The 12582-nt window shown below is 41.3% G+C and overlaps 1 protein-coding gene across 1 annotated transcript in view; it reads right to left on the bottom strand.

The window, feature by feature from the left end:
• Positions 1-2440: 2440 nt before the first annotated feature.
• Positions 2441-12582, bottom strand: part of abi3bpb (ABI family, member 3 (NESH) binding protein b) — a gene marked incomplete at both ends in the record, with an annotated part of 31655 nt that continues 21513 nt past the window's right edge. Inside the window, 13 exons of the mRNA XM_080527318.1 lie at positions 2441-2556; positions 2654-2776; positions 3189-3347; positions 3702-3731; positions 5055-5134; positions 6093-6198; positions 6379-6588; positions 6693-6782; positions 6902-7027; positions 7261-7320; positions 9448-9534; positions 10497-10562; positions 12353-12541. Coding sequence (XP_080383444.1) covers positions 2441-2556; positions 2654-2776; positions 3189-3347; positions 3702-3731; positions 5055-5134; positions 6093-6198; positions 6379-6588; positions 6693-6782; positions 6902-7027; positions 7261-7320; positions 9448-9534; positions 10497-10562; positions 12353-12541 — 1442 coding nt within the window. The remainder of the gene's footprint in view (positions 2557-2653; positions 2777-3188; positions 3348-3701; positions 3732-5054; positions 5135-6092; positions 6199-6378; positions 6589-6692; positions 6783-6901; positions 7028-7260; positions 7321-9447; positions 9535-10496; positions 10563-12352; positions 12542-12582) is intronic.

The following is a 12582-nucleotide window of genomic DNA, read 5'->3' as shown; positions in this document are numbered from 1 at the left end:
GGTACTTCATGATGGGAACATAATCTCCCTAATTTTCCATAATTACCCATTTCTGGTTAGCCATGGCTAGTTTGGCAATGCAACAGCTTGCCAGGTTTACAATGAGCCAGCTGTACAGTAAGTGACCTATCCTGTTTAAGTGAGAATGACTCAAGTTAATTTATATTGCAACAGATATCTACAGCATCTCAGTAGATACTGTACGTCAAATGTTAACTCAACTGTAAATGATGTTGATCAGATGCAATTTGTTAACGTGTACAGTAAGTTCATCAAAAGTGGTAACTTGCTTGAAAAACAGAACTGCTCCAAATTATACAGAGCAATATCCGTGCAATGAGGGGTAAAGTCATTATTCTATCAGTAGTACTATTCAGCATATTGGTGATACATGCATATGTGAGTGACATAACTTTATTTAAGAAACATATAAATCACCATGAAGGGCCGTGGCCAGAACCCTAGATCTGTTATCTCCTATCTGAGTTAAAGTTCCACCTTGAAGTGACATTAGTTGTTATGCCCAGACTATAACATTTCTCTTGGAAAGCTAATAAAGACATTGAGAGCAAGTTTTCATGAGCGTTCTTTCCCTTGCCCCTGCGGTTTCGAAGAATGTCCCTGTGTTGAAATTGGCCTACGCTGGACTTGTTCTCTCTGGGTCTGGAAAAGTGTGGTAATCCATGGATCTCTGTTGATTTGTCTAATTGGAGTCACTCTGACGCGAGGGAAAGTACCAGGATGTATGAGCTGGAAGGAGATGGGCTCAGTTGTGGTGAAGGTCTCACAGGTCCCTCTGTCAAAATACTGTTGGCAGGGCATAGAAAATAATGGCCTTTCTCAAAGCTACCTCACTATTTTAACTTCTTCCACTACCACAAAGAGTTTTAGACAGTTTCCTCAGGAACTTTACCTTTTCTACTGTAATGAACATTCTAGAAGATAATGTAATGAAAATGACCTAGAAGAAACCCAAAATGAAAAAGGACAACGGATGTTGTTTTTTATAAAAAGGAAACAAAATATTTGTCTTTATTACTGTAAATAGTTACAAATGGAAAAGTAGGCTTTAAAAAAACAAAAAACAAAACAGTTTTATGTTACAAACATTCTCCATAAAAAAGAATCATAAATCACTCATCTGCAAGCGCTTTGAGTCAGAAGTGTATTTCTGTACACAAACAAGACATGTTTCAACAATGCACTCCTTTCTCTACCATTTCTCAATTATGTCTCCCTCTTATGCAACACTGTACAGTATATGAATAAGACCAGGATATGGTAGAGCATAAACACTGCTGCTGCTCACTGTCGTAGTGAATAGCGTTTATCCACATATACGCTACACTAGCATTGTTAGCATTAGCATTTAGATTTACTCGTCACTGGTATCCAGATTTAACCCAACTTTGTTACCACAATATCCCTGAACACAACATCTACATGCATGCTGTATCGGAGGTGGTGAAATGCTGCTAATGGAGACTTGCATGACATGAACAGTCTCATTAAGGGAAGTGTTTTTGCAAAAGTTAGTTGAACAAAATATTTTTTCTCCATATACATATAAATACATTTATATTGTGCAAATTGCAAGTGTACAGACCTCTGGTCCATAGCCACCCAATATGTCAGGGCTAGAGGAGGAACATTGTATTGGCACAACACTTCCTCTGTGTGTATGACTGTTGTGTTTGCTTATTTTGTGTGCATGTTTTTGTGACTGTCAGGGGAAGTTATGCCCCTCTTTGATTGTCCAGGGTATCATGTGCATAATAATTCATATGACGAATGTTTTTAGCTATGTGTAAGAATGGATTTGCATGTTGGTCCATATTTTCTATGGAGTTGAATCTGAACTAAAACGTTCTGTGAGAGAGATGTAGTCCATGCAAACAGTTATGTTTTATGGAACAACGTTTGTACTATCAATCAGTCACTGTCGATGAAATCTGGAATTCCACAACTCTTTACAGCAGAAGCATTGCATTATAACCCATTTCCTGTGACTTACCAGAGGCCCTCACAAGGAACATGGCATCAGAAACACTGATAAATAATATCATACAAGTTATCAAAATAGTTTCAGGGAGCCAGCTTCCCCATATTTAAAAATTATATCTATTGTATGTTTGTTATCTCACGCCATGTTAAGTAAAAATGTCACCATTAATCCATTACTCATTCTTTTCTTTTGTCTTTTTGTCATGTTTGATAAATAATGAGATATGGCGTGTTTGCTTTTACATAATCACAAATGCATTCGATAAAAGTCCCTGACATGTAGATCCTGTACAAATGTTTATATGGCTGGGATACGGGACGTATAGACAGGGGATATGCACCATCTGGAATCTGACACGTTATTGGCCCGTCCTGTCACCTTCCCAACCCTGTGTGATATTCTCTTCGGGCATCTCCACAGATACCCCCGGGGGTCCTACCATTTACCAGGAATGGGCGTTCCACACTCGTACCATGAAACATAGGTAATATGAGAGTTCCCTCCTATCTGACCAAAGTGGACAGGCTCCTGTCTCATGGCTCTGTAATACCCTGGAAAGAGAAAAATGTAAAGGAAAAAAAAGTTGATATGCTTTCTGATGACAACAGTGACTATTATAACTATAACCATAAGCTGTCAGTGCTATACCTGTCCGTGCAGGCAGCTGGTCAGCTCTAACTTGGCTTCCTGTTCTTCCATCAAGGAAGGAGTCCACAAACTGGCAGTGGTCCTCACCATGGCCAGTCTGGTCCCCAATGTTGTAAAATTTACCTGCAAGACAGTCATAGGCAGGTGTCAAAAGAGACCTAGAAATGTGCACTGAGGTACTAGGACAATTTACTTTCTTTGTTGAGACCAGACTAGAAACACCAATATGTGTCATACATACGGTACTGTAATATTACAAACACACTCATTGAGGCTTATCAGAACGTTCATTAGTGGAAAAAGCACAAGTATTCTTGTGCTGCAGTTTCTGTAACAGGTGTGCTTGTTCAATCAGCTCCATGCCCACAAGGATAAGGGTTATAGTGCTTGTGGACAGCACTCTGCATTTACTGTACTGAAGGAGGTGACCACCAGGGGAGTCTGGTGGAGGTAGAAATCAGAGGACAGGCTCATTGTAATACATGGAATGGAATGAGAAATGGTATCAAACATGACCACTAAATGCAGTACTCACCATTGAGAGAATCACTCAGGTAGATCTTGTATCTGAGGGAGTTGCATAGCTGGATGCCTACAAACTTGCGGTACCAGGTCCTCTTCACATACTGTTTCCCGTTGCACTCTGAGTGGGCATCTGTCTTAAAGGGGAACTGCGTCCAGATGGCATCTTTTCCTGAAAGGCAAAATCAGCAAGAGGTTTACAAACAATAGGCAAGACAAGCATAGTGCACACCCAATCAGAATCGTATTTTAAGAGCATCAAGGTAATTGTCTCTTTATTTAAAAAACGGTGGGAAATGAAAGGGAAAAGAATAGAGGCTGCCTTCATTTGCTGTGTAAATGTTTGGTCTGGCTGGGTGTTGGGTGTGGAAGAAGTGAACTCATAGGATTGGATAGCTGTGCCGGCAGAGGTCTGAGTCTCCACAGACTCTCCGTGTGCCAGTAGCTCTCATTAAGTTAGCCATTCATTCAGAATGCTGGAATCTGTTGTTCGTGCTAGAAGACGAAAAAAGGAGAGCAGGCTTACCTGAGACATTCTCGCTCACTCGTGGATCCGCTGTAGGACAGGGAGAGAAAGAGTTTTGAGTTTTAATACACCTTCATTATCAATTAAATAGTGATCGTACATCGCTGGTGGCACACACTCGTAGTTACCACTTAAGCGCTTTGAGTTGCATTTCATGTACGAAAGGCACTATATAAATAAAGCTTTACTTACTTACTTACTTACTTACTTACTTACTTACTTACTTACCTCAGAGAGAGAAAGAGAGAGAGAGAGAGAGAGAGATTAAAGAATATTAGAGTGAAATAAGAATACAGTAAGTGTATAGAAAATATCTTCTTCACCCGTTAACAATAGGTTCCAGAAATATATAACTACTAAATGTACTAAAACATAATTTGCATACCACATGCCTTTTGGGATAACCGTATAAAATCTACGGCAAATGATTTATGCACTGTACTTGGTCGTGAGCCTTTGGCATCAGAGGGCTGATACAAAATGCCAAATACGTGATACTTGGGAGTGCAAGGACTCTAGAGCTCTCTCAAACTCCCCATCCCTCAGTAAGCTTCGGTGGACCAGTGAGGCCGAATGGTAAAGTCCTCCCAGAAACATTAACATGACATGATTCCCTACTCTGTATTTATTTATGATATGCTGTTACTGAGTGTGTGCACTGCTATGAAGGTTGAAGGGGAGCTGGCATCTAGACAGCAACCCCTGGAACCTAGGCAGTTTATATATAATTGGGAGCCAAGGTTATGAAAATGGAGGGCCATGTTGAAAGCATTATGTTGATAACAGGCAGTTTATTACGGACTCTGCGAAAGGTAAATGAGGATGGATCGCGTATGATTCTGTTTGCAGACAGAGGCCCCTCTATAAGACTATGGAATGTCATTACTGATAACTACACACTACACTGGCTGGTGGTGAAGCTTTTTTTTTTTAGTAGGAAGATCACATGACTTCACCAGGAAAAACCCTGAGCCTCAGTTATTAACTAATTCCAAACAGGGCCTAGGACCTGGTTGTATGCTCTTTCATATTTATTTTTTTACATTTTTACCATTACCAGACACTTTTTTCCAATGCAACTTACAATTAAAGATAAAAGGGACAGTCTCCCTGGTGTAACTGAGGGCTAAGTGCCTTACTCAAGGGCACACGAGTGGTGGCATTTGAACTCATGACCTTCTGATCACCAGTCCAACTCACTATTCACTAGGCCACCACTACCCCATATTCCTGGTTAGGTCACATGAACAAGAAAAATCCTGCCTCTAATTACACTGCATCTGATGAAGCTACTTGGTATAGTAGTATATACAGTATAGCATGCAGCATAGGTGGATGTGGATCATACTGTACCTGACTCTGTGTTGAAGGACACAGGCTCACTGGGTGGTCCTACTCCAAGCTCATTCTTGGGTTTTACTTTGAACTCATAGCTGTGAGGTAAGAGCAGGCAATGTCAATATTAGATCATCTCACAGGTATCCCCCACCCATTCCAGCATCCAATTTCTTTTCACTACCAGTTGTAGGCAATCATTTTCACTGAAATGTAATGTTTTCCTTCTCTGTATTAAACGGGACACAATATCTGATGGAAAAGCTGGTGTATCCTTGTTTGATCTTGTTTTTACTTGAAAAGTCTCAGGCTCATACTGTATAGTGTATGCTGACACATGATCTACAGTAAGTCTTCTCCAGACAGAGGAAGAGAGTCTGGACCCTCCCTCTAATGGTTCCTCCATGTGAGATGTTCAGGCACAGCGATGCGGCCTCACTTCACAGGAAGCCCTTATGCTCTATAACTTCTTTAATGCCAAATAGTCCACATATTCACGCTCATTAAAACCCTAGCAAGCCTGGCGACCCCCTCTAGACTGCCTGCTCTCCACATGTCAAACACCTTCTCCAAGCAGACCTCTGAGAACTGAAGGTCCTGAACCTAGCAAGATATGGCCCACTTCTCTGCATCTGGAGCAACAGTGTACTATTATTTGTAGTTGGTAGGACTAAGATTGACAGGGTTCTCTTTGAAAGGGAATTTAGCATATTCTGCATGCTATTTCTCTGAACTAATACACATGGTTATTGTATATTTATGTTGTTCTTGTATACAGTATACTTGTTCTGTTTATAGCTGTTCTGTACTCTGTCATGTGTTTTATGTTTTATTTAGATCTAGGGAAGAGTAGTGACTGCATGTGCAGCCTCTAATGGAGATCCTGATGAACAAATATATACAGATTCAGAGAGCTCTAGAAAGCTTCTGGCCATTTTAATGTTATTTTAAGAGTAATTAGAGACAGTGCACTCAAGTAATTATGTTCTACCATCCACTCTACTAAACTCTAGCCAAAAACATGAAAAGGATGAGTGACATGGTTGTTCTAGATACCTGCTCTCTGGTTTGAGGTTCTCCACTGCAGTGTGAGTCTGGTTGGTGGTCAGGACGGAGACTTGCTCACCATCTGGCCCTTTGGTGGTGGAGATGACTTCATACTCTACAAGACAATTAGAAAAGTCATGGTTCCTTCCATTAACCAAGAAGCAGTGTCACATGAATTTACCAGTACGTTATGAGAAGAACAACTGGAACAATTGGAGCATGTTAGAGCCATTTCTCTTCATCAGGGTGCACTGAGCTGATCGTTGCATCTCAGCCATCGCTGTTCTCTCCCCACCTGTAGTGTCGTTGTCAGCCTTCTCCCAGTCTAGAATGATGAAGGAGGGGCATCCCTCCACAGTCACTACAGTGAGATTGGAGGGTGGGGACCTGGGTGGGGCTGTCACGTTCTGCTCACCGCCCTCGTCTTCAGGGAAGTAGCTGAGGGAGGTGGTGATAGAGCAAGGCTCATCTGGTTTCTTGTCCGTTTTGTAGACCACGTGAGGTGCTATGGGAAAAGGGCATTTAATGTCATTGCTGTCCACAGTGACAATTTCTCAATGTCTTAGTTTATGTTTTGCGTAAACAGAAGTCAGTGAAGAGGTGTCTTACCCACAAATCGTTTCTTTCCCAAAGCGTCCAGATCAGACACTGGCAGGGAACTGAACAAGGAGGAGTTCTCCCAGGTTTCAAATCTGGTAGCTGTTAAAAGAGCAAAACAAATAAACTATTTGTATCACATCCTGGGGCACACACACACACACACACACACACACACACACACACACACTCTGATGCAACCGATCAGTACTCATTCATACCGTTGACTAATGGTGCAACAGTTGTTGTCTGCTTGCGTTCTTGCTTAGAGGGCTTGGCTGTTGCTTGGGGAAAGTTGGGCTTCAGAACCGAGGCCTTGTCTGTTTGCTTCAAGTCATTCAACTTGTCTGTAGGAAACATAGAGTTGGCCAAAGCAAGTTGTTTACCGCTGCACTCTGAAAATGATTAGATTTTTTTCTGAGAGGAAATACCACACTTTCTGATGACAACATTGAAAGTGACAAACAATTCATTCATAAATACAACAACAATCTTAGTCAATATAAATTTAACAATGGTTTTCAATTCAATGTTATAGTGTTGTTGGTGTGTAATTTTTTTGGTAGAAACCAGGCCTTACCCATGTCACCAGGTTTGCCCACCAGGTTGGTCTTTTTGTTGACTGGGCGAACTGGAGATCCTGAAACATGGAGGGAAAATGACCAGAGAGATATCAGCTCTACATTACATGGCAATGATTTCATTACATGGCAAGGATTTCCATGTAGTTATTTGTTTGATTAATTTAACTACTAACTGCTTCTATTCGACAAAGAAAAGGCATTGCAGGTTATAAGAGTCCACGCAACATCAATGTCCTGATGGCTATAGACCATACAGTAAATGGCTGAGAGAAACTCAAACTCAAGTTCTTTGCAAAAGAGGATGGTTTCCTTGCCTTGGAAAGGTCATCAATGAAAAACAGTGGAACAGTCTTTCAGCACCAATAGAATGGCCCACACTGCGATCATTGTTAGAAATGAAACAAACAATATTATCTACATAAATGTCAGTAGTATCTTATTACTCCATGGTCATCCATCATACAGTACATCACACAGATGACTGTAAAAGGAAGGAACTCTAAATGTACTGTAAAATTGAACTCCTTGTTCACTGATGGTAAAACCCTATACCCATTCCCTAATGTCCAATGAACCTTAAAACATGAACAATGCCATATAATTCCATAAGGTTTTACTTATATTCAGAAATTTACCAAGAAAGAAGTGCACAACCTGTTGCCAATTATCCCCTTGTTCCAGAGGCCAAATTCTTCACAATCAAGGAATTGTTCCAGTTCCAGAAGAAAATATAATAAATGCAAACCCAGAACATGAATGCCAATTCTGAAACATTTTAGCTTGTAATATGAAACAATATGGGTGCATTCCTTTCAATCAATTTAGAATCATGTAAATAAAAATGTTTGAACAACGACCAGTTTCTAGTTAGCACTGCTTTGTTGAATTACCAGAGATATGTTTCTACTTTAAAACAAAGGCTTCACATGACTCCACACAAACACACACACACACACACACACACACACACACACACACACACACACACGCACGCACGCACGCACGCACGCACGCACGCGCACACACACACACACACACACACACACACACACACACACACACACACACATTCCCAATGCATTTATTGTAACAAACTATGTTTTAAGCCTCAGGTCTTCATAAGGTCCTGAGACAAGGGTCTGAACCTTGTTATTTTTCCCATATAAACAGACTTAATGGCATACATATACAGTTCTCCTTTTGTTTTTGTTTGATGAGCCTATACTTAGAACTATTGTACCTGCCCAAGTCACTGACATGCATCTGTTCTATATTTTTGGTTGTCTTGAGTGTTTGTATTCCCTTATCCAGGACAGTGTATATGTTACTATATCAAAAACATTTAAATCAGCCATTGACTGAAAGCTGCAAACATTGCATTTGTCTTGCCCAATCCCAATTTAAAAGCCCATGGAACCAAGGAGCAATGTTGCAAAATAAACAATAAATTGAAAGAAAATAAAGAAAAAAGAAAAATGGCCAGCAAATAAGTTGTTCATTGATTGCTGACTTATTCTACAGGTACTTGTAATCTTGCCACTCATGCAGAAATACTGGTATAATTCTAATTCATACAAACACAATCCTGTAACCAAAAACAAACATTCGATTCCACAGCTGATGAAAAATGCTGATGCGAGCCATGCTCTCCTGATTGCATGAGGGTACTCTAAACATTGGCACCTCCACAGCGATGCACTACCGTCTGAAGCTTATTGTTCTTAAAAAGTCAATACTTGCAATCAAGCCAGAAGCAAACAGGCTTAAGCGTGTGGACACTACCCAGGAAAATATATTAAAATAACATTTGAACCTCAAATCAAAACGTAAGGTTCATTACAGGACAGGGCTATTAAAGAACACTTTGTTACTTAACATCTTGTGGTGAGAAAAAAACAAAAAAACAAAGCTTGCTGAGGAACACGCCAAAATAAGGTTCTTAAAAATAAACGACCAGGAGACTGCATACTTTCCAAGAAGAAAGTATTTTCCAAAGGTTTGTTTAGCTGAAGCCTTTGATTGAGTTCTCAGTCACGGCGATCAATATTTCGGTCAAAACGAGACTTGAGTTTAAACATTCAATGTGGCCGACTCATGCAGCCTGGGTAGGAATGATGGGGAGTGCGAGTCAGCGAGAGGGGCTATAGCTTTGGGTGCAGATAAGACTGGATTCATGCCTTTACCATAGAACTGGTCCTCAATGGAAGACCCTGAACGGCCCAAAAGACCAGGGAACTCAGGTTTAATGTCCTCCAACAGTGAGTTGTTTGCTGCAGGAAAAGCACTAGGATTAAAACCTACTCCCTTTCTGTTGTCTTTGTTCATCTTTACTTTCAATTCAAAAGCAGTGACCTGAAGACAAGAATAATAGCGTAGGAATATTTTTCATGAAATTAGTCCTCATGAAGTATTCCACCATTTTGCAATATCGTGTCAGGAGGGTAATGGATTTCTTAAAGATAATTTACACTACAGGCTGTATATTATTACCAAATTATTATAATATACAACATAGAGTTAAAACATACAACCTGAGGTAACTATAACACGAGACAGACCACAAATACAAAATGGATGACAATGGTAAGACACCCCAACCCAATGACAGGTCATGCTCAATGAACAAAAAAACAAGACTAACATGCACACAACACAACATGCGCAGGGTGAACCCCAAACCAAAGCTGTGGAGAAAACCTGGAAAGACAGTGAATCATTTTTCCAACTCCCAGTCAAAATGACTGGTGGCAAATTTGTGACAGTGAGACAGTTTTAGTTATGTAGCTCAGCATCTAGAAAATACAATAAGTACTCTTTGGAGGCCTCTGAAACTGCTTCAGTGTCTGCTCAGGCAACATTAATCAACTGTTGTAGAGTATAATGCAAACATTTTCCCGCCACCAAATGACAAATAACCAAATGTAACACTTTACAGACATGTTGTAACTAGCTAACTAACTGTAAACTAGCTTTTAAAGCCATCAACAGCATTAAATCTGCAAGAAGCGTGAGTTAACACCACGACTCTCAGACACACAGCAACAAAACAAATGGAAGACGGACTGACGGATTAATGGATGGAAGGACAAACACATACATGTATCGACAAACACAATGCACAGGGGGAGAAGGACACCGACATGGGCTGCAATGGAGATGAAGCCGCCACAGCAACAGCGACTGTTTGTTAATAATGGATGAGAGACACAGAGGAGAAATCAGCGCTTTTTACCCATTCGCAGTCTGGACCATATGACTCGTTTGGGAAGGGAGAGTCCCTTGTGATGCTCTCCATTTGCTGTAGGGAGAAGAAGGGATGTTATAGGAACGTAAAAGTAGCATGGTTAGCAAGGATGTTATTCTTCAGGACAGAACAGTGAACTCGAGAACAATCCTTGTGAGGTTGAAAATGATTTTTAAAAAGGCAGCAGGACATAAAGAGCTGAGATTTGGTGTGGAAAGGTGTGTGATATATACGTATAATAAGCCACCACAGAATCCTGTTAGCATTCGAGTCTCAAGTGAAGAGACACCTCGAAAACAATGGGATGGTCTAACATGGTTCTGGTCTAACCAGGATTTAAGAGGCAATGTCCAATCACATCTAACAAGCCTAATCTGAAGTCACAAAGTCAGTGACTTCAGCAGATTGTGCGAGAGATATCCATGACACAAGCCACGTTGAAGCATGACCATGCTGCACATGTTGCAACACTTAAACTAGGCCCTCAAAGTCAAGCCAGCAATGCAAATTCAATCTGCCCAGTTGTGACAACATTTGACATTTGTCTGGGGTAAATACTGCCCAGTGGTTACATAGGGGGTGGTGGTGGGGCCTTTGAGGAGGACAGAAGAAGGAGAAGGAGGGTAGGGGTGAAAGATTCCATTACCCCCTTGTGTCCCGGAGGTCTGAGATGAGTTATGGGCCCTAGGAAGAGAGGATTGTCTTATGCCGTTAGTGAGGGGAAAGAGAGGGTGTCTGGCAGAAGACTTCATGGTCCGCGCTATCATTGTCATGGCTGAGCCATGGGGCTTCAATGGCAATGACGATGAGTTCAGATTTCTCTGGTTGCCTTGACCTAGAAGATGAAAAACAATTGCAGGGCTTTCGTTACAATTAATAAAGTATTGCCAACAATCGTGCCATTCAAGTGTGCTTGAAGCAGAGGCAGCAGCCCTTAGCAGTGAAATACTGTAGTGGTTGTTAGTGATGGACAAAGCATCACTTGTTGCATTTTGCTAATTGTTTTATGAAGTTGTTTTTATTTGTAATTGACTATCAATCAATCTCAGGATATAGCTAATCAAATATTGAAATATGTGGCTTTTTTAAGCTTTCACAATCTTGAGGAGTTCACAGTCATACAAGCTGATGGGCATCAGCAGCATAATGTAACCATGACTGTGAGATTGTGTTGGACATGCAAACATGGGAGTCAGCAGTGGATGGAGGCTAGTGGGGAATATGTAGGTGCGTTAAAGGGCATTCTGCTCCTGACCATTCCTGTGGACAGATGAATCTGCATGAGGCTGGATGATGATAGGAAAGCTGTGGATTGAGATGATGGCACAGACATGGGATGTACAGTACAGCAGACACAGACAGTGGAGCCACACCAGCATTAGGGCACAACACAAAGGAAGTGAGGACATTCATACGATGAGGTCATCGTTACCCCAGTTATTATTATTGGCTCTCTCAGTGCCCTGGGCGGTTCTCAGCCGTGATGATCCTTCCTGAGTTTTGCTGAGTGCTGTATGGGAAAGAGAGTTTTTATCTGTTTGGGGAGGGTTGGGTTACAGTGGTTTGAGTCATTCCAGATTGTTCCCCACTTAATCTCGTACTTGGCAGCGTTCACAAAGACAGCCCATTGATTTAAAAGAAAACCACGTTTTTTTGCCAGTATCCCTCATACCATTGAGTTCAACCAGTTGAAAACATGTCTTTTTGGTTCTCTGTAAAAGTTTATTTGTTTACTCTACAGAGGTCTTGAACTCTTCCAGGTGACCAAAATCAACTCTTATAAAGTTCCAGACATTACAGGCCCTGCAAAGGGGAGAAAAACAAGTTGGAAAGGTGGGAATTACCAGAGGGATTACGAGGCTTCTCAGTAGCACTAATGGGTTGTGCCTGTCCCTGATGCTTTTCACCATTTGAAGAGGGGTTAGGCAGTGGGGAGGCTGTGGTACTGGGGGGTTTGGTGGGCAGGAGTTGGGGGGAGGCAGCAGGGAGGTCCGCAGGATGGGAAGAGGCATTTCTAATACTGTTTCCTCTGTCTGAGGTGGGAGAGAGGAGAGAGGTACTTTGACTATTGGGA

The sequence above is a fragment of the Nansenia antarctica genome (genome assembly GCF_963989245.1).
Source record: "Nansenia antarctica genome assembly, chromosome: 3".
Classification (NCBI taxonomy): domain Eukaryota; kingdom Metazoa; phylum Chordata; class Actinopteri; order Argentiniformes; family Microstomatidae; genus Nansenia; species Nansenia antarctica.
The sequence above is the reverse complement of the archived record's forward strand: the minus strand, read 5'-3'. Positions and strand labels throughout refer to the sequence as shown.